General features: G+C 46.5%; 2 protein-coding genes across 2 annotated transcripts in view; one reads left to right on the top strand and one right to left on the bottom strand.

Annotated features, from left to right (window-relative positions):
* The window catches only part of ZBTB8OS (zinc finger and BTB domain containing 8 opposite strand), a 35157-nt gene extending 17431 nt beyond the window's left edge, over positions 1 to 17726 (bottom strand). The window contains exons 1-3 of the mRNA XM_031934403.1: positions 17238 to 17726; positions 8489 to 8504; positions 7263 to 7273 (exon numbers count right to left, since the gene is read on the bottom strand). Coding sequence (XP_031790263.1) covers positions 7263 to 7273; positions 8489 to 8504; positions 17238 to 17368 — 158 coding nt within the window. The 5' untranslated portion in view covers positions 17369 to 17726. The remainder of the gene's footprint in view (positions 1 to 7262; positions 7274 to 8488; positions 8505 to 17237) is intronic.
* A 230-nt stretch (positions 17727 to 17956) lies between these two features.
* The window catches only part of RBBP4 (RB binding protein 4, chromatin remodeling factor), a 29548-nt gene continuing 25586 nt past the window's right edge, over positions 17957 to 21918 (top strand). The window contains exons 1-2 of the mRNA XM_023232242.2: positions 17957 to 18126; positions 18716 to 18863. Coding sequence (XP_023088010.1) covers positions 18111 to 18126; positions 18716 to 18863 — 164 coding nt within the window. The 5' untranslated portion in view covers positions 17957 to 18110. The remainder of the gene's footprint in view (positions 18127 to 18715; positions 18864 to 21918) is intronic.

Below are 21918 nucleotides of genomic sequence, written 5' to 3'. Positions count from 1 at the left end.
GGAGGCTGAGGCAGGAGAATCGCTTGAACCCGGGAGGCAGAGGTTGCAGTAAGCCAAGATTGCGCCACTGCATTCCAGCCTGGGCGACAACAGCAAAACTCAAAAAACGAAAAAAAAAAAAAAAAAAAAAAAGTGGGGGAAGGAGAGGGTCAGGTCCCTAGGATGAGCCTAACCCTTCGTGCATCATTAAAATGCCTGCCTGAAAAAGAGCATCATGGCCGGGAGAATATGTTTGTTCTAGCAAACACCTTATGTAGGCCCCTAAATTTCCTTTCTTAGAGCAGGTACTTTTAAAAAGGGCTTACAAATGTGAATATGTATCTCTTAACTACTTATAAATGTCTTTCTCAAAAACCCAAGGGCCATTCCTTTGAAATATTATCAATGGGAAGGATGGGGCCTTTGTCTCCCAGCCTCCGTGGGAGGAAAGAATCCTAATTTCCATAACTGTCAGCTATCAGACACAGCTAAACTAATCTTTGTACTTTTTCACTGCTCTGACTCTATTAAGCCTCCCTCTCTCCTCTCCCTTTAAAATGCCCAGTCATCCCCACACAAATCAGAATGGAGCTCAGCTCTTTTCCCTCAGTAGTTATTAAATAAAACCTGTTTTCACTGCTCTGAGTAATGTCCAGTTGTATTAACCTTTGACATGAGTGAAGAAGCCAGACATAAAAGAATCTGGCCGGGGGCAGTAGCTCACGCCTGTAATCCCAACACTTGGGGAGGCCAAGGCGGGTGCATCACGAGGTCAGGGGTTTGAGACCAGCCTAGCCAACACATGGTGAAACCTAATCTTCACTTACAAAAAAAAAAAAAAAGAAAATAGCTGGGCGTGGTGGCGCACACCTGTAGTCCCAGCTACTGAGGAAGCTGAGGAAGGAGAACTGGTTAAATCCGGGAGGCGGAGGTTGCAGTGAGCCGAGATTGCGCCACTGCACTCCAGCATGGGTGACAGAGCAAGATTTCGCCTCAAAAAAAAAAAAAAAAAAAAAAGAATCTAAACTGTGTGATTCCATCTATATGAAAACTAAAATGGGCAAAATTAAGCTACGGCGATAGAAAACACATGTGTTTTACTCAAGAAAAGGGAGTGGAGGATTGACTGGAAAACAGCAAAAGGGAACTTTCTCTGGTGATGGACACGTTCTATAGATTGGATGGAGTGTCGGTTACAACATGTATGTGTCTATTTTTTTTTTTTTTTTTTTTGAGGCGGGTGTTCGCCCTGTCGCCCAGCCGGGGGGGCAGTGGCGGGATCTCAGCTCACTGCAAGCTCCGCCTCCCAGGTTTACACCATTCTCCTGCCTCAGCCTCCCGAATAGCTGGGACTACAGGTGCCTGCCACCCTGCCCGGCTGGTTTTTTTGTATTTTTTTAGTAGAGACGGGGGTTTCACCGTGTTAGCCAGGATGGTCTCGATCTCCTGACCTCGTGATCTGCCCGTCTCGGCCTCCCAAAGTGCTGGGATTACAGGCTTGAGCCACCGCGCCCAGCATATGTATCTATTTATAAAAACTCACTGGACTTTACACCGTGAGGTCTGAGCGTCTTACTCAGGTATATATATATATATTTTTTTTTTTTTTGGGGGGGGACAGAGTCTCGCTCTGTAGCCCAGGCTGGAGTGCAATGGAGTGATCTTGGCTCACTGCAACCTCTGCCTCCCAGGTTCAAGTGATTCTCCCACCTCAACCTCCTGAGTATCTGGGATTACAGGAATCCACCACTATGCCTGGCTAATTATTTGTATTTTTTAAGTATAAACGGGATTTTGCCATGTTGGCCAGGTAGGTCTCGAACTCCTAATCTCAAGTGAACCACCCACCTCAGCTTCCCAAAGTGCTGGGATTACAGGCCTGAGCCACTGTACCCAGACTAAATTATATTTCAATTAAAAAAAATCAATTTAAAACACAGTGACACAATGCTATAGGGCAGTGGTTCTCAAATTCTGGAGTCTCCAGAATTCTATTTTTTTTTTTTTTTGAGACAGAGTCTCGATGCAACTTCCACCTCCCAGGTTCAAGTGATTCTCCTGCCTTAGCCTCCCAAGTAGCTGGGACTACAAGCGTGCACCACCACACCCAGCTAATTTTTGCATTTTTAGTAGAGATGGGGTTTCACCGTGTTGGCCAGGATGGTCTCGATCTCTTGACCTTGCGATCCGCCCACCTCAGCCTCCCAAATGCTGGAATTACAGGCGTGAGCCACCAAACTCAGCCCAGAATTCTTTATTCTCTTAAAAATTATTGAAGACCCCAAAGAGCTTTTGTTAATATGGGTTATATCTGTCATTAACCACATTGCAAATTTTAAGTGAAATATTTTAAAATACATATTAATTCATTTAAAAATAACAATAGGCTGGGTGTGGTGGCTCACGACTGTAATCTCAGCACTTTGGGAGGCCGAGGTGGGTGGTTCACCTGAAATTAGGAGTTAGAGAACAGCCTGGCCAACATGGTGAAACCCTATCTCTACTAAAAATACAAAAAATTAGCTGGGGATGGTGGCACAACCCTGTAATTCCAGCTACTTGGGAGGCTGAAGCATAAGAATCGCTTGAACCCAGGTGGCAAAGGTTGCAGTGAGTTGAGATCGCACTACTGCTCTCCAGCCTGGGTGACAGAGTGAGACTCCATCTAAATAATAATAATAATGATAACAATCCCATTTTATTGAACATAATTTGAGTATTTTTATTTTTTTGCTTCTATTTATTTATCTTAAAAATGGAGTTTGCTGGCCAGGCACATTGGCTTATGCCTGTAATCCCAGTACTTTGGGAGGCTGAGGTGGATGGATCACTTGAGGTCAGGAATTCGAGACCATCCTGGCCAACATGGTGAAACTCTGTCTCTACTACAAATACAGAAATTAGCCCGGCATGGTAGCGTGTGCCTATAGTCCCAGCTACTTGGAAGGCTGAGGCAGAAAAGTTGCTTGAACCCGGGAGGTAGAGGTTGCAGTAAGCCAAGATCATGCCACTGCACTCCAGTCTGGGCAAGAGAGCAAGACTCCATCTCAAAAAAAAAAAAAAAAAAAAAGATGGAGTTTCCCTATGTTGCCCAGGCTGGAGTGCATTGGCTAGTTACAGGCACAACCATAGTACAATATATCCTAGTACTCCTGGGCTCAAGTGCTTACCACCATCCTGGCCTTGCGTATTTTTATGAAGAGTAACTATATTGTTAAAAAAAATTAGCTGGTCACGGTGGCTCATGCCTGTAACCCCAGCAACTGAAGAGGCTAAGGCAGGAGGACAGATTGACATCAGGCATTCAAGACTAGCCTGGACAACATAGTGTGACTCCATCTCTTAAAAAGTTTTTAAAAAACCAGGTGTGGTAGTACATGCCTGTAGTCCCAGCTACTTGGAAGGCTGAGATGGCGGGGGGCTGCCTGACCCGAGGAGCTTGGGCTGCAGCGAGCTAAGAGTGCAGTGAGCTGCACTCCAGTGTGGGCAACAGAGTAAGGCCCCCATCTCTAAAAAAATTAAAAGTTATTAATAAAAAAATTAGCGAAGACTGGCACTGTTTTGCATTTTTTCAAATATTTTAAATGTCTTGCAATATATTCATTTAGTTGGAGTGCATAAATAAAATCCAACCTCACAAATATGCAGAAGGAAAATAGAGGAGCATTGTAATAGCTTCTTCAAATAATTGTGGATAGGCTGGTCCAAGTGCAGTGATGTTTACAATTAATTTATCATAACCAGTTATAGATTTCTTTGTTCCTTCTCCACTCCCACTGCTTTACTTAACTAGCCTTTAAAAAAAATTATGGATAGTCTTTTTTTATATTATACCAAAACTCAAAACATGGTAGTTTTTTTTTTGGTTTTTTTTTTTTTGAGATGGAGTCTTCTCTGTCGCCCATGCTGGAGTGCAGTGGCGCAATCTTGGCTCACTGCAACCTCCACCACCCTGGTTCAAGCAATTCCCCTGCCTCAGCCTCCCGAGTAGCTGGGATTACAGGCGTGCGCCACCTCGCCTGGCTAATTTTTTTTTTTATATTTTTAGTAGAGACGGGGTTTCACCACATTGGCCAGACTGGTCTCAAACTCCTGACCTCAGGCAATCCGCCCCTCTTGGCCTCCCAAACTGCTGGGATTACAGACATGAGCCATAGCGCCCGGCCAAAACATGGTAGTTTTTTCAACATTAGTTGAAATGTGGAATCCATAATCATAACAATGAACTTACCATACCGTGAAATTAAAATCCATTGATCTATTATGCACTTAGAATGAATCTTTTTGTTTTCTTTTTTGACATAGAGTCTCACTCTGTCATCCAGGTTGAAGTGCAGTGGCATAATCACAGCTCACTGCAGCCTTGACCTCCCAGGCCCAAGTGATACTTCCACCTCAAGTCTCCCAAGTAGCAAGGACTACAGACATGCACCACCACACCTGGTTAATGTTTTGTAAGAGACAGGGTTCTGCCACATTGCCCAGGCTGGTCTCGAACTTATGGGCTCAAGCCATCTGTCCCCCTTTGTTGCGGGAAGTCAGGGACCCCGAATAGAGGGACCGATTGAAGCCGTGGCACAAGAATATAAATTGTGAAGATTTCATGGACATTTATTAGTTCCCCAAATTAATACTTTTATAATTTCTTACACCTCTCTTTACTGTACTCTCTGAACATAAACTGTGAAGATTTCATGGACACTTATCACTTCCCCAATGAATACCCTTGTGATTTCCTATGCCTGTCTTTATTTTAATCTCTTAATCCTGTCATCTTCTTTGTAAACTGAGGAGGATGAATGTCGCCTCAGGACCCTGTGATTGTATCAACTGGACAAATTGTTTGTAGAGCATGTGTGTTTGAACAATATGAAATCTGCACATCTTAAAAAAAGAACAGGGTAACAGCGATGTTCAGAGAACAAGAGAGGTAACTTTGAACTGGCCGCTGGTGAGCCGGAAGGAACAGAGTTATATTCCTCCTCTTTCATAAGCAAATAGGAGAAATATCGCTGAATTCTTTTTCTCAGCAAGGAACATCCCTGAGAAAGAGAATGCGCCCTGAAGGTAGGCCTATAGACCGCCCCTTTTTAAGGCGTCCCGTCTTTTATGGTCGAAGCCAAAGGGATGAAATAAGCCCCGGTCTCCTATAGTGCTCCCAGGCTCATCAGGATGAGAAAATTCCCACCTAATAAATTGTGGTCAGACAGGTTATCTGCTCTCAGACCCTGTTTCCGGATAAGATGTTATCAATGACAATGCGTGCGTGGAAACTTCATTAGCAATTTTAATTTCACCTCATCTGGTGGTCCTGTGATCTCGCCCTGATCTCTGTGACCCACACCCTATTCATGCACTCCCTCCCCTTTTGAAAATCCTAATAAAAACTGGCTGGTTTTACGGGTCGTGGAACATCACGGATCCTGCTGACATGTGATGTCTCCCCTGGACACCCAGCTTTAAATTTCTCTCTCTTGGCCGGGCGCGGTGGCTCAAGCCTGTAATCCCAGCACTTTGGGAGGCCGAGACGGGCGGATCACGAGGTCAGGAGATCGAGACCATCCTGCCTAACACGGTGAAACCCCGTCTCTACTAAAAATACAAAAAAAAAAAACTAGCCGGGCGAGGTGGCGGGCGCCTGTAGTCCCAGCTATTCGGGAGGCTGAGCCAGGAGAATGGCGTGAACCCGGGAGGCGGAGCTTGCAGTGAGCTGAGATCGGGCCACCGCACTCCAGCCTGGGTGACAGAGCAAGACTCCGTCTCAAAAAAAAAAAAAAAAAAAATTTCTCTCTCTTGCGCTCTTTCCCTTTATTTCTCAACCCAGCCGAGACACTTAGGAAATAGAAAAGAACCCACGTTAAACATCAGGAGCGGGTTCTCCCTATACCCCTTGGCCTCCCAAAGTGCTGGGATTTAGCTCACCAGGCCTGAAAATTCTAATTGGACTTGAAACCTTGAATTTTATCATTACCAACAAATATTGTCAGCTATTTTCCTTGATGTGACAGATCACTGTTCACTTTCAAGAAAATATCTGCCGGCAGGGCGTGGTGGCCCACGCCTGTAATCCCAGCACTTTGGGACGCCAAGGTGGGCGGATCGCCTGAGGTCAGGAGTTCAAGACCAGCCTGGCCAACATGGTGAAACCCCGTCTCTACAAAAAAAAAAAAAAAAAATTAGCTGGGCGTGGAGGTGGGGCCTATAATCCCAGCTAATCACAAGGCCAAGGCAGGAAAATCCCTTGAACCTAGAAGGCCAAGGTTGCAGTAAGCCAAGATCCTGCCACTGCCCTCCAACCTGGGCAATAGAGCAGGCCAAATACTCAAGTCTGAGTAACAATAGCATGTCTTTCATTCTTTCAAAGAAAGTGTTCCACGAAAAACGGAGCTAGTTCAGCTCACAACTCAATTACACAAGTTGTTTTTGAGACAGATTTTGCTCTTGTTGCCCAGGCTGGAGTGCAATGGAGTGATCTCAGCTCACCAAAACCTCTGCCTCCTGGGTTCAAGCAATTCTCCTGCCTCGGCCTACTGAATAGCTGGGATTACAGGGATGTGCCTCCATGCTGGGCTAATTTTGTATTTTTAGTAGAGATGGGGTTTCTCCATATTGGTCAGGCTGGTCTTGAACTCCCAACCTCAGGTGACCCGCCCGCCTCGGCCTCCCAAAGTGTTGGGATTACAGGCGTTAGCCACTGAGCCCAGCCAGTTACGGAAGTTCTTTTCCACAAGTAATCAACACTTAGCATGCCACAAAAATACTTTATACATACTTCCAATTTTGTTACACAGAATATTATGAGGACTAAACTCTAATTTTTTTTTATCTTGCCCAAATTCCTATCTAAGGGGTTTGGGGAGTCATGCCCTACAAATCATAAATTCTCATCAGAAGGGTTTTATTTAACCGTATATATGGTGACTTACTTTCTAACTTGACTCAGGCATAACATTACAAGATACAAGACAAGGAAGGAAGGAAGAAAATCAAAATATTTTACCCCAAAACATGTTTCTTTGCCATATTTTGAAATGGCCAGGGCCAGGCTTGATGGTTCACACCTGTAATCCCAGCACTTTGGGAGGCCAAGGCGGGCGGAACACCTGAGATCAAGAGTTCAAGACCAGCCTGGCCAACGTGGTGAAACTCCGTCTTTAATAAAAATGCAAAAATTAGCTGGGCATAGTGGCGGGCACCTGTAATCCCAGCTACTCGGGAGGCTGAGGGAGGAGAATTGCTTGAACCTAGGATACAGAGGTTGCAGTGAGCCGAGATGGTGTCACTGTACTCCAGCCTGGGGGACAGGGCGAGACTCTGTCTCAAAAAAAAAAAAGAAAGAAAGAAATGGCCCGGCAAAGCTGTTCTTTGTGGGGGAGAATTTGCATCCTTAAAGAATCTCTATTAACATAGCTAGATCTTTTTCTTGCAGACCCTCCCAATCTTAAAGATATTAACTAACATCTGAATATCTGAATAGGAAACATTTGTCATCTATTGTCTCTAAGGGCAACCAGACTTCAAAAGAACTTTGTTCTCCACAATCTTTTATCTTAACCAGAACATTACCTTTCTATCAATTCTAGGTCTTTGTTTTTTGAGACAGAGTCTTACTCTGTAGTCAGGCTGGAGAGCAATGGCACGATCTCGGCTTCACTGCAACTTCCGCCTCCTGGGTTCAAGCGATTCTCCTGCCTCAGCCTCCTGAGTTGCTGGGATTACAGACGCGCGCCACCATGCCTGGCTAATTTTTCTGTATTTTAGCACAGACAGAGTTTCACCACGTTGGCCAGGATGGTCTCAATCTCCTGACCTCATGATCTGCCAGCCTCAGCCTCCCAAAGTGCTGGGATTATTACAGGCATGAGCCACAATCCCAGGTCTTTAGACAAATTCAACCCATTATCAACCCGAAAATGTTTAAATTCACTTATAGCATGGAGGGTCCCCCAACTGTCCACCCCCCTCACCTCCTGGCTTTGAGTTGTCCCACGTTTCTGGACCAAAGCAATGTATTTCTTAAACATACCTGATTAATGTCCCATGCCTCTCTGAAATGTATAAAACTAAGCTGTGCCCTGACCACCTTGGGCACACTGAGCACATGTTCTCAGGACCTCCAGAGGGCTGTGTCAGGGGCCATGGTCACTTATATTTGGCGTAGAATAAATCTCTTCAAATATTTTAGATTTCCACTATTTTGTCAACAATTAAAAAGGCACCTATTCAGAATATTAAAAGTTAAGATTTTGTAACATCAATAGTTCTTACTGATTCATTGAAGATTTTTTTTTTTTTTTGAGACGGAGTCTCGCTCTGTCGCCCAGGCTGGAGTGCAGTGGCGATTTTGGCTCACTGCAACCTCCGCTTCCCGGGTTCACGTCATTCTCCTGCCTCAGCCTCCTGAGTAGCTGGGACTACAGGAACCCGCCACCGCGCCCTGCTAATTTTTTGTATTTTTAGTAGAGACGGGGTTTCACCGTGTTAGCCAGGATGGTCTCGATCTTCTGACCTTGTGATCTGCCCACCTCGGCCTCCCAAAGTGCTGGGATTACAGGCGTGAGCCACCACGCCCGGCCTAAACAATTTTTTTAAAAGAATATCTTTGGCCAGGCTTGGTGGCTTATGCCTGTAATCCCAGCACTATGGGAGGCCGAGGCAGTCGGATCACGAGATCAGGAGATCAAGATCATCCTGGCCAAAATGGTGAAACCCCGTCTCTACTAAAAATCCAAAAAATTAGCTGGGCGTGGTGCAGGTGCCTGTAATCCCAGCTACTCTGGAGGCTGAGGCAGGAGAATGACCTGAAGCCAGGAGGCGGAGCTTGCAGTGAGCCAAGATGGTGCCACTGCACTCCAGCCTGGGCAACACTGTGAGAATCTGTTTCAATAACGACAAAAAAAAAAATGTTTACAGATGTGAGCCGCTGCACTTGGCCTTTAGCTTTTTTTTTTTTTTTTTAAGAGACGGGTTCTAACTGTCTACCAAGGTGGAGTACAGTGGCACAATCATGGCTCACTGCAGCCTTGACCTCCTGGGCTCAAGAGATCCCTCTTGCCTCAGCCTCTAGGTAGCTGGGACTGCAGGCATGCACCACCATGCCCGGCTAATTTTTTTTTTTTTTTTTTGAGACTGAGTCTCACTCTGTTGCCCAGACTGGAGTGCAGTAGCGTGATCTCAGCTCACCAAAACCCCTGCCTCCCGGGTTCAAGCAATTCTCCTGCCTCAGCCTCCTGAGTAGCTGGGACTACAGGCATGCGCCACCACACCTGACTAATTTTTGTATTTTCAGTAGAGACGGGGTTTCACTATGTTGGCCAGGCTGGTCTCGAACTCCTGACCTCATGATCCGCCCGCCTCAGCCTCCCAAAGTGTTGGAATTATAGGCATGAGCCAACATGCCCGGCCCCGGCTAATTTTTTTTACTTTTTTTTTTTCTATAAAAAGATGGGGGTCTCACTAGGTTGCACGGGTTGCTTAAACTCCTAGCTTCAAGTGATCCTTCCACCTTCACCTCCCAAAGTGTTGTGATTATAGGTGTGAGCCACTGCTCCCAGCCTAAGAATGTTCTTTTCTTTTTCCTTTTTTTTTTATTTGGAGTCAGGGACTCTGTAGCCCAGGTCGGGAGTATAGTGGCATAACAACCCACTGCAACCTTGACCTTCTGAGCTCAAGCAATCCTTCTGGCTCAGCTTCCCCAGTAGGTGGGACTACAGGACGACACACATATGCCACCACACCCAGCTTTTTTTTTTTTTTTTTTTGTAGAGATGTGTTTCATTGTGTTCCCCAGACTAATCTGGAACTCCCGGGCTCAAGAAATCCTCCGGTTTAGGCCTCCCACAGTGTTAGAATTATAGGCATGCGCCACCTCGCCCAGGTGTTTAATTTACTACCATGTACTTAAAAAAAAAAAAAGAGGCAACTGGACACGGTGGCTCATGCCTGTAATCCCAGCACTTGGGGAGGCTGAGGCAGGCAGACCATGAGGTCAAGAGATTGAGACCATCCTGGCCAACATGATGAAACCCCGTCTCTACTAAAAATATAAAAATTAGCTGGGCGTGGTGGCACATGCCTGTAGTCCCAGGTACTCAGGAGGCTGAGGCAGGAGAATTGCTTGCACCCAGAAGCAGGAGGTTGCAATGAGCCAAGAGGGCGCCACTACACTCTAGCCTGTCAACAGAGTGAGACTTCATCTCAAAAAAAAAAAAAAAAAAAAGTCATTTTCACTGAAGAATGTCATTACGGCTAGGTGCAGTGGCTCACACCTGAAATCCCAGCACTTCGGGAGGCCAAGGCAGGAGGATTGCTTAAGGCCAGGATTTCAAGACCAGCCTAGGCAACATGGCAAGATCCCATCTCTACAAAAAATAACAGAATTAGGTAGGTGTGGTGGCCAGGCATATAGATAGTAGTCCCAGCTACTCAGGAGGCTGAGGTGGGAGAACAGCTTGAGTCTAGGAATTCAAGGTTGCAGCAAGCCATGACAGCGCCACTATACTCCAGCCTGGGAGACAGAGGGAGACCCTTTCTAGCATATGGTTTGGTGCTGCTGTCTCTATTTGTGCTCAGGGGCCAAGAGATTTTGTTTTCGCTTTTTCTTTCACAGATAGGTTCCTGCTATGTAGCTCAGGATGGAGTGCAGTGGGGGCAATTATAGCTCCAAAAGATAGAGCCCAGCCTCGCTCTATAGCCCAGGATAGAGTGCAGTGGTGCAATTATAGCTCCAAAAGACCGAGCCCAGTCTCAAACTCCTGGGTTCAAGTTATCCTCCCACCTCAGCCTCTGGAGTAGCTGGGACTACAGGCTGGGGCCAGTTTTACCAGCCATTGATTTTATACCACCAGTACAAATATCAACACAGTGAAAACAGTAACATCTCAGTATTATTATGAAAATAGTTTTGACATCACAGCCCCTCTGGAAAGGTACAGGGAAACCTAGGAATATAAAGATTACATTTTGAGAACTGCTATTATACTACTTATACAAGTATACTCAGTTTCTGAAAATTAACTTATGACACGGGCACTCTTATGCAAGTACATCATACTTCAGTAAAAGATATATTTTGGCTGGGTGCAGTGGCTCATGTCTGTACTCCTAGCACTTTGGGAGGCCAAGTCGGGCAGATCACCTGAGGTCAGAAATTCGAGACCAGCCTGGCCAACATGCTGAAACTCCACCTCTACTAAAAATGAAAAAGTAGCTGGGTATGGTGGTGCACACCTGTAATCCTGGGTATTCGAGAGGCTGAAGTGGGAGGATCACTTGAGTCCAGGAGGCAGAGATTGTAGTAAGTCAAAATCAAACCATTGCACCACTCCAGCTTGGATGACAGAACGAGACTGTCTCAGGAAAAAAAAAAAAAAAGGATTTTTTTTTTTTTCCCTTGGTACCTAATTCCAGGTGACTCAATTAAAGTTTTTTAGATTTTTTTTTGGTTTTTTATTTTTTGAGATGGAGTCTCGCTCTGTCACCCAGGCTGGAGTGCAGTGGTGCGATCTTGGCTCACTGCAAGTTCCACCTCCTGGGTTCACACCATTCTCCTGCCTCAGACTCCCAAGTAGCTGGGACTACAGGCGCCCACCACCACGCCCGGCTAATTTTTTGTATTTTTAGTAGAGATGGGGTTTCACCGTGTTAGCTAAGATGGTCTTAATCTCCTGACCTCATGATCCGCCTGCCTCGGCCTCCCAAAGTGCTGGGATTACAGGCGTGAGCCACTGAGCCCAGCCTTCATTTTACTTTCTGAGACAGAGTCTCACTCTGTTGCCCATGCTGGACTGCAATGGTGCCATCTCGGCTCAAAGCAAACTCCAATTCCTGGGTTAAAGCGATTCTCTTCTCAGCCTCCCTAGTAGCTGGGATTACAGGCATGCACCACCACAACCACACTCATCTAATTTTTATTTTATTTTATATTATATTATTTTATTTTATTTTATTTATTTATTTATTGAGACAGAGTCTCAGTCTGTCGCCAGGCTGCAGTGCAATGGCGTGATCTTGGCTCACTGCAACCTCCGACTCCCTGATTCAAACTGGGATTACAGGTACATGCCACCAAGTCTAGTTAACTTTTTTTGTATTTTTAGTAGAGACAGGGTTTCACCATGTTGGCCAGGATGGTCTCGATCTCCTGACCTCCCAAAGTGCTGGGATTACAGGCATGAGCCACAGTGCCTGGCCTAATTTTTATATTTTTAGTAGAAATGGCATTTCGCCATGTTGGCCAGGCTGGTCTCCAACTCTTGGCCTCAAGAGATCCACCCACCTTGGCCTCCCAAAGTGCTAGGATTACAGGTGTGAGCCACCAGGCCTGGCCACAGGTTATTCAATAAAAGTTTTCTTAGGCCGGGCGCGGTGGCTCAAGCCTGTAATCCCAGCACTTTGGGAGGCCGAGACGGGCGGATCACGAGGTCAGGAGATCGAGACCATCCTGGCTAACACAGTGAAACCCCGTCTCTACTAAAAATACAAAAAACTAGCCGGGCGAGGTGGCGGGCGCCTGTAGTCCCACCTACTCCGGAGGCTGAGGCAGGAGAATGGCGTAAACCCTGGAGGCGGAGCTTGCAGTGAGCTGAGATCCAGCCACTGCACTCCAGCCCGGGCGACAGAGCAAGACTCCGTCTCCAAAAAATAAAATTAAAAAATAAATAAATAAATAAATAAGTTTTCTTTTCAAATGTATAGAAAAAAATAGGAAAATTATTTTAAAATCTCAGTGGACAAGGCCTTCCCTGAGTATGACATCTTATTTTAGAAGCCATAAAAGAAAGGGTTGCCCAAGAAAGGGTTGACTGGGCGTGGTGGCTCATGCCTGTTATCCCAGCACTTTGGGAGGCTCAGGTGGGCGGATCACTTGAGGTCAGGATTTCAAGACTATCCTGGCCAACATAGTGAAACCCTGTCTCTACTAAAAAAACACAAAAATTAGCCAGGCATGGTGGTGGGTGCCTGTAATCCCAGTCATACGGAAGGTTGAAGCAAGAGAATCACTTGAGGCCAGGCACAGTGGCTCACACCTGTAATCCCAGCACTTTGGGAGGCCGAGGCGGGTGGATCACAAGGTCAGGAGCTCAAGACCATCCTGGCTAACACAGTGAAACCCCATCTCTACTAAAAATACCAAGAAATTAACCGGGCATGGTGGTGGGCACCTGCATTCCCAGCTACTCAAGAGGCTGAGGAAAGAAAATGGTGTGAACCTGGGAGGCGGAGTTTGCAGTAAGCAGAGATGGCTCCACTGCACTGCAGCCTGGGCGACAGAGTGAGACTCTGTCTCAAAAAAAAAAAAAGAGAATCACTTGAACCCAGGAGGCGGAGGTTGCTGTAAGCTGAGATTGTGCCACTGCATTCCAGCCTGGGAGACAGAGCAAGACACTGTCTCAAAAAAAAAAAGAAAAGAAAAAAGAAAGGGTTGGCCGGATGCGGTGGCTCACGCCTGTAATCCCAGCACTTTGGGAGGCCGAGGGGGGTGGATCACCTGAGGTCAGAAGTTCAAAACCAGCCTGGTCAACATGGTGAAACCTCCTCTCTACTAAATATACAAAAATTAGGCGGGCTTGGTGGCGGGTGCCTGTAATCCCAGCTACTTGGGAGGCTAAGGCAGGAGAATTGCTTGAACCCAGGAGGCGGAGGTTGCAGTGAGCTGAGATCGCACCATTGCACTCCAGCTTGGGCAACAAGAGCGAAACTTCATCTCAAAAAAAAAAAAGAAAAAAAAAAAGAAAAGAAAAATTAGCCCAGTGTGGTGGTGCATGTCTGTAATCCCAACTACTCAGGAGGCTGAGGCAGGAGAATTACTTGAACCTGGGAGGCGGAGGTTGCAGTGACTGGAGATCGTGCCACTGCACTCCAGCCCGGATGACAAAGCGAGACTCCGTCTCAAAAAAAAAAAAAAAAAAAGAAAGAAAGAAAGAAAGGCTTAATGCAGGGGGTCCCCAACCCCCAGGCTGGTACCAGTTGGTGGCCTGTTAGGAACCAGGCAGCACAGCAGGACATGAGCTCACAAAGTTTCTTCTATATTTACAACCACTCCCCATTGCCTACATTACTGCCTGAGCTCCACCTTCTTTCAGATCAGGCGCAGCATTAGATTCTCATAGGAGCTTGAACACTATTGTGAACTGTACATTGGAGGGATCTAGGTTGTGTGCTCCCTATGAGAATCTAAAGCCTGATGATCTGTCACCCCCATATGGGACCACCTAGTTGCAAGAAAACAAGCTCAGGGCTCCCACTGATTCTGTATTACAGTGAGCTGTATAATTATTTCATTATATATTACAATGTAATAAAACTGAAATAAAATGCACAATAATGTAATGCACTTCAATCATCCTGAAACCATACTCCCCTACAACGCCCGTTGGTGGAAAAACTGACTTCTGTGAAACCAGTCCCTGGTGCCAAAAAGGTTGGGGACCACTGGTTAATGAGCTGCACTGCGTAACAATACTATCTGCCTAGTAAGAAAAAACAGTAACCCAAGAGAAAAAAAAATTACCCAAGAGAAAAAAAAAATAACCCAAGAGAAAAAAGGGCTAAGAATATTAACATACACACCCCAGAATGGGAAATACAAATAGCTTCCAAAACACTATAATATGTTCAACTTCACTTACAATAAGAAAAATACAGTAAGTATGGCTGGGCGCGGTGGCTCAAGCCTGTAATCCCAGCACTTTGGGAGGCCGAGATGGGCGGATCACGAGGTCAGGAGATCGAGACCATCCTGGCTAACACGGTGAAACCCCGTCTCTACTAAAAATACAAAAAAACTAGCCGGGCGAGGTGGTGGGCGCCTGTAGTCCCAGCTACTCTGGAGGCTGAGGCAGGAGAATGGCGTAAACCCGGGAGGTGGAGCTTGCAGTGAGCTGAGATCCGGCCACTGCACTCTAGCCCGGGCGACAGAGCAAGACTCCGTCTCAAAAAAAAAAAAAAAAGAAAAATACAGTAAGTATACTTTACAAATTGGAAAAGGCCAAAAAGTATGGTAACAGTAAAAGTGGGAGGAAAGAGGCACATTCACACAATACTAGTGAAAGTATAAATTGGTACAACTTCTATAGAGAGCAATTTGGCAATAACTGTCCAAGTTAAAATATCCTTTTAAAAAATGTACGAGTCTTAGCAACAGAAACAAAAAAACGCACATATCCTTTGGCAAAGCAATTTAACTTGGAGAACTTGATTCTACAGATTCACTTGCACATGTACAAAACAATGGATGTACAAGTGTATTCACTGCTGCACTGTTTCTAATACCACAAGAGTAAAAATAGCCTAAACATCCATCAACTGAAAACTGGTTAAATGCTAGAACATCTAGGTATGTACACGTAAGAAAAAGGTAACGATGACTGCCCTACAGAGGGGAACTAGGTGGTTGGGGATGGGGGCTGCCAGAGTTACTTTTCACTGCGTTATGTTACACTTTCTGAATTTCGAATCAATATATATAACTTATTAAAAATAATTTTTTTTTTTTTGAGACAGAGTCAGGCTCTGTGGCCCAGATCTGTTGCCCAGGCTGGAGTACAATGGCGCAACCTCGGCTCACTGCAACCTCCGCCTCCCGGGTTCAAGCGATTCTCCTACCTCAGCCTTCCAAGTAGCTAGGATTACAGGTGCCCACCACCATGCCCATCTAATTTTTTTATTTTTAGTAGAGATGCGGTTTCACCATGTTGGCCAGGCCAGGCTGGTCTCAAACTCCTGACCTCAGGTGATCCACCCGCCTCAACCTCCCAAAGTGCTGGGATTACAGGCGTGAGCCACAGCACCCAATCTTTTTTTTTCTGGGCGGGGGGTGGGGACAGTATCGCTCTGTTGCCCAGGCTGGAGTGCAGTGCTGTGATCTCAGCTCATTGCAACCTCCACCTCCTGGGTTCAAGCAATTCTTCTGCCTCAGCCTCCCGAGTAGCTGGGATTACAGGCGCCCACCATCATGCCCAGCTAATTTTTGCATTTTTAGTAGAGACGGGGTTTCACCATGTTGGCCAGACTGGTCTGGAACTCCTGACCTCAGGGGATCCACTCATGTCGGTTTCCCAAAGTGCTGGGATTATAGGTGTGAGCCACCGCACCCGGCCTGTATTTTAAAATTGTTTTTAAGTGAGAGAAGGGGATATGCTAGGAGGTATGCCAGGTCCAGAAAGCACAGAGCCTAGAATATTATGGTAAATAAGTAGATTTTACAGAGAGGACAATGAGAAATTAATGAAAGATTTTAAGTAGATAAATAAAAATCAGATTTGTGCTCCCCAAACCACAGCTACCTTTAGGGATGACAGCTTAACGTTTAATATAGAATTTAAGAGACAAAGATAGGTTACGTGATTTGCCTAAAGTCGCTAAGCGAATAAATGGCAAAACCAGCTGGCCGCTGCAGCGCGGGCTATGATCGCTCCATTGCACTCCAGCCTGGACGACAGAGCGAGACCCCATCTCTAAAAACATATATATATATATATATATTTTTTTTTTTTTTTTTTTTTTTTTGAGAGAGAGTTTTCCTCGTTGCCCAGGCTGTAGTGAAATGGGGCGATCTCGGCTCCCGCAACCTCTGCCTCCCAGGTTCAAGCGATTCTTCTGCCTCAGTCTCCCGAGTAGCTGGGATTACAGGCAGGCGCCACCACGCCCAGCTAATTTTTTGTTTTTAGTAGAGACGGGTTTTTTCCATGTTCGTCAGGCTGATCTTGAACTTCCGAACTCAGGTGATCCGCCCGCCTCAGCCTCCCAAAGTGCTGGGATTACAGGCGTGAGCCACCGCGCCCGACGTAAAATAATCATTTTTTGAAATCACAATCATAAATGGCAAAACCAGGTCTTTTTGCTAATATGATCGAGGTGAAACATCAAGTTAGAAATCCCCTAATTAGCTTTCCGAGTCCTCTAACCTGGCACACTCTATCTCACCGTTGGGAAATACGTAGGAGTAACAACCCTGCAAACGCCTGAAAATATGGTTATCTTTAGAATTTACGAAGATAAATGTGATTAGGCACATGTGGAAGAAGTTCAAGAGACTGTAAATGAGAGAGGGCAGGTTTCGCGACTATTAAACCAGGTGGCTTTTTCCTTCAGCATCCCCAGGACAAGTACGAATGAGACTATAACACCCGGCACAATGGGATCATGCTTGAAGTACCTATGGGGCAAAGGAGAAAGAGTAGCAGGAAGCCGCGGGTACGGAGAGAGGATGCCTGTGTGCTCACATCTAAAGAGAGAAGTAAGCCACCTACTCACACTCGTACTTCCTATTGACTGGCGGATACTTGGCCTTGATCGCCTTCTGTTCCTCAGTCAAATTGTAATCTCTAACATCTTCCTCTTCCTGCGCCATCACTGCAGGATTAGACACTCTACTTCCGCCCTTCATCCGCCGGACTTCGTCCCGCAGTTACTACTTCCGCTCTAGACCCCGCCCCTGAGCACACACCCCTAAAGGACCACACTCCCTTCTCGGAGTTGGCCGCTGCCCTGATCTAGTCCCGACCCTCTCGCTTGGATCACATGTTTAAAAGGCCAAAACCCCATCTTCTGCGCTCCCTTCGTTACTAGTTCCTTCTAAAGACTAAGGAAAAACGTTGAAGGGCACCTTGAATGAAACCCCTCTGGCTCTGAGTGGCGAGGTTCTTTTCCCCGCTTCACCCCCAAAATTGATAATTAGACCCAAAGTCATTCTATATCTTTCATGTCAGTACTCTGAAAGGGTCGTAAGCTTAACAGCCTTCAAGAAAATGGCTGCCCTCGGGCCGCGGGAGTGTGTGGACTAAACCTCTCTCACGTGACCCTGGCCGGGCGCAGTCCCGTCAACGCTGTCGCGCGCAGTCGCTAGAAGTCGGCTGCGGGAGGTGTTGGGGGGAGGGGCGGAGCGCGCGCCTCGGTCCCCGCGGAAAGCTACTCCGCGCGTCTGGATAGGTCGCAAGCGCGGCTTCCCCGCCCTTCCCGCCCTTAGGAGCGCTCCAATTGGCTGATGTTGGCGCGAAGGTGCGCGAGTCGGCCCTCGCGCTGGGGGCGCAGGAAACAATAGAGGCCGCGCGCGCAGAGCTAGCGCCTGCTGCCTCCCCGCCCCTCCCGCAACGCTCGACCCCAGGGTTCCCCCGGCTCGTCTGCCCGCCATGGCCGACAAGGAAGGTGAGGGTGCCGGGGCCGCCCCAGGAGGGCAGCGGGTGCCGGGGCTGAGCCGCGGCCTCGACACGGCCTAACAGTGAGGGCAGGCCCGAGTTTGCCGAGTGCAGTTCCCGGTACTGAAGGCGTGAAGAGGGAACTCCCCGCGGGGCGGGCTAACGGCTCGCCGGTTCCCTGGGACCGACGTCCGTCGCCGCTGGCGAAGCTGGCGGTGGGGCTCCCGGCGGTTGTTTGTTCCTCCTCCCGCCCTCGATATCGGTCTCTCGGCCTCTGTCCCGAGCCTCGGGACACCGCTTCCTACCCACAAGGCTCGGAGTTCGGGCCTTCTAGTCGGGCTTGGGAGTTTCGGCGCGCGCGAGCGTGCTCCGAAGGCCTGGCCCGGTGGCCTGGAACGGGTAACGGAGTGTTTGGCGGGGATGGCCCGAGGAGTTCTGGCACTGCGAAGGTGGAGAGGAGTGTGGGTACCTCTGCCGTGGGGATTTAGACAAATCACCTCCATTTCAGAGTCAGGGTGTAGGAGTCATGCTGGTAGCTTTGCAGAGGATTACCCAGTTTCCGTTTGTTTGCTAACTTAATTTGTTTTAAAAATTTTTAGCAGCGTTCGACGACGCAGTGGAAGAACGAGTGATCAACGAGGAATATAAAATATGGAAAAAGAACACCCCTTTTCTTTATGATTTGGTGATGACCCATGCTCTGGAGTGGCCCAGCCTAACTGCCCAGTGGCTTCCAGATGTAACCAGGTGACATGACTCTCCTGAACGTTATTTTGATGTGTCTTCAGTGTAGATTTCTCATACTGATTTTCTGTTTTCCGCTCTTCAGTCACCCTAAGAAGGCATGTGATCAAAACCTCTTGGTGACATTTTTTCTAGGCCACAAAGGCAAAATAACAACGATTTTGTAATTTACCTGACAAGAGAAAACATATTGGCGTTTTCTTTCTCTGATACTGAATTGAATGGCTGTAGCTGATGATAATACCTGTAATAATAATAGCTGTACCAAATAATAGTACAAAACTTGTCAACTTTCAAAAACTATTACGGCCAGGAGCAGTGGCTCACCCTTGCAATCCGAGCACCTTGGGAGGCCCAGGCAAGAGGCTTACTTGAGGCCAGGAGTTGGAGACCAGCCATGGGAGCATAGACCCCCGTCTCTACCGCCCCCCACCCCATAAAAGAAAAAAGTATTACCATGAGTCCAGTCCTTACAACAAAACTTTTTTTTTCTCTTTTTGAGATGGAGTCTCACTCTGTTGCCCAGGCTGGAGTGCAGTGGCACGAGCTCGGCTCACTGCAACCTCTGCCTCCCAGATTTGAGCGATTTTTCTGCCTCAGCCCTCCCAAGTAGCTGGGATTATAGGCACCTGCCACCATGCCTGGCTAATTTTTTTTGTATTTTAAGTAGAGACGCAGTTTCACCATTTCGGACAGGCTGGTCTCCAGCCCCCTGACCTGTGTTGATCCGCCCGCCTCTGGCTCCCAAAGTGCTGGGATTACAGGCTTGAGCCACTGAATCTGGCCTCAACAAAACTTAGTTTGAATTCTCATAGTATGTCATGGTACCTGCCTTCAAGGAGCACATTGTCTAGTTGAAGTGGCAGATACAAACTAATAATTATATATGATGACAGCAGTTGTAGAGAGATAATTAGGGTACCTAGAAAACAACTGAAAGTGGAATGGTTTTCTTTATAAGGGGTTTGGGCATAGTGAGCGCTATAAAGATTAATCCCATGTTTCTTACATGTAGCTTATCTCTAATAGAGGGGATAAAATATTTAGTTTGCATTTATGGGCTGTATTAGGTGCCACATTTCAGGGGATCCAAATTAGTTATAATTAGCATAAAAGTGGCACAGAAAATTATCAGAAGGAGGAAAATTTGCCTCAGAGTATCAGGAAAGGCTTCTAGGAAGAAATGACAATGCAGAAAACAAAGAGGAAGAAATTTAGATGATACAGAAAGTTTTAAGACCATTGTGCCATTTGAAATAATGGATTTTCTGTTACAAAACTACCTGAGTTTTCCGAATAACATTCAAAAGCGATTGTGTGCTAAGTAACTAAATTCCTTCAAAACTCAGATCTTTAAAAGTTAATTGCAAAATGTTATTAGACTATGATGTAGTTCAACAAATAATAGAAATTTGGCAGAAATTATACTAGTAATCTAAGAATGAGGCTGCTACCTTTACAGTGGCATAAGGAAAACTAGGGAAATCTGTCCTAGGGATGTTACACAAAACCATAGTAAAGAACTAGAAATTTGGAGTTAGAAGCTTTTGGGTTTTTTTTTTTTTTTACAGTTAAATGTTTTTACCACTGCCCAACAATGCAAGAAACAGTTTTACTACATTTTTGCTCCAGCAACAGTTGGAGTAAAACTCGTTTGTTTGCTTTTTTTGTTTTGTTTTTTTTGAGACGGAGTCTCGCTTCCTCCCCCAGACTGGAGTGCAGTGACCCCATCTCCGCTCACTGCAAGCTCCGCCCCCCGGGTTTTTACGTCATTCTCCCGCCTCAGCCTCCCGAGTAGCTGGAACTACAGGCACCCGCCACCTCGCCCGGCTAGTTTTTTGTATTTTTTTTTAGTAGAGATGGGGTTTCACCGTGTTAGCCAGGACGGTCTCGATCTCCTGACCACGTGATCCGCCCGTCTCAGCCTCCCAAAGTGTTGGGATTACAGGCGTAAGCCACTGTGCCCAGCCTAGAAGCTTCTTTATCATGACCAGGAGTTCCCACATTCAGTTGATCATCAGAATTGCTTGGGGAATTCAGGATAATTGGAATCATTTCTGTCAAGAGTTTTCAGTGGTAATTCAAACCATTTAAGAGCTTGTGAGCTGGATATGGTGGCTTACACGTGTAATCCCAGCACTTTGGGAGGCTGAGGCAGGCAGATTGCTTGAGGCCAGGAGTTCAAGACTAGCCTGGGCAACATGATGAAAACCCCGTCTCTACTAAAATTACAAATGTTATCCGGGCATGGTGGTGCATACCTGTAGTCCCAGCTCCTCGGACGGAGCTGAAGCAGGAGGATCACCTGAGCCTTGGGAGGTCAAGGCTGCATTGAGCTATGATCCTACTACTGCACTCCAGCTACGGAGTGCCACCCTGTCTCAAAGACCTTGTGGCTGAGTACTTTATGAGAAATGTACTTGAATGGTGATTCCAGATTTACTATAGTCATATGCTAAATTGTACTTACTGGACTAGTGGATCACAAATATTGGCCACCCCATACCTACTAAACATTCTAGAACCACTACTCTTCAGAAACTTACCAAGTAATAGAATGACTAGCTAGGTTTCGAAAGCAAGAATTAAAGACTTAATTCCCCAAAGCTGAAGTCTGTACTGTCATCTTAGTAGTTTTCTGCATTAGCAAATCTATCTAAATAATGTGAGAATTGGTTTTTTGTTGTTGTTGTTTTGACACGAAGGACGGAGTTTCACTCTTGATACCCATACTGTAGTGCAGTGGCACGATCTTAGATCACTGCAACCTCCGCCTCCCGGGTTCAAGTGATTCTCCTCCCCCAGTCTCCCAAGTAGCTGGGATTACAGGCACCCGCCACCATGCCCAGCTAATTTTTTGTATTTTTCGTAGAGAGGGTTTCACCATGTTGTCCAGGCTGGTCTCAAATTCCTGACCTTGGGTGATCTACCTGCCTCGGCCTCCCAAAGTGCTGTGATTACAGGCGTGAGCCACTGCGCCTGGCCAAAAATTGTTTTGAGACAGGGTCTTGCTCTGTTGTGCAGACTGGGTTGCAGTGGCACAATCAGAGTTGCCTGC

This window comes from Piliocolobus tephrosceles, chromosome 1 (genome assembly GCF_002776525.5).
Source record: "Piliocolobus tephrosceles isolate RC106 chromosome 1, ASM277652v3, whole genome shotgun sequence".
NCBI lineage: Eukaryota > Metazoa > Chordata > Mammalia > Primates > Cercopithecidae > Piliocolobus > Piliocolobus tephrosceles.
Note: the sequence above shows the minus strand (reverse complement) of the source record. Positions and strands in the feature narration are given on the sequence as shown.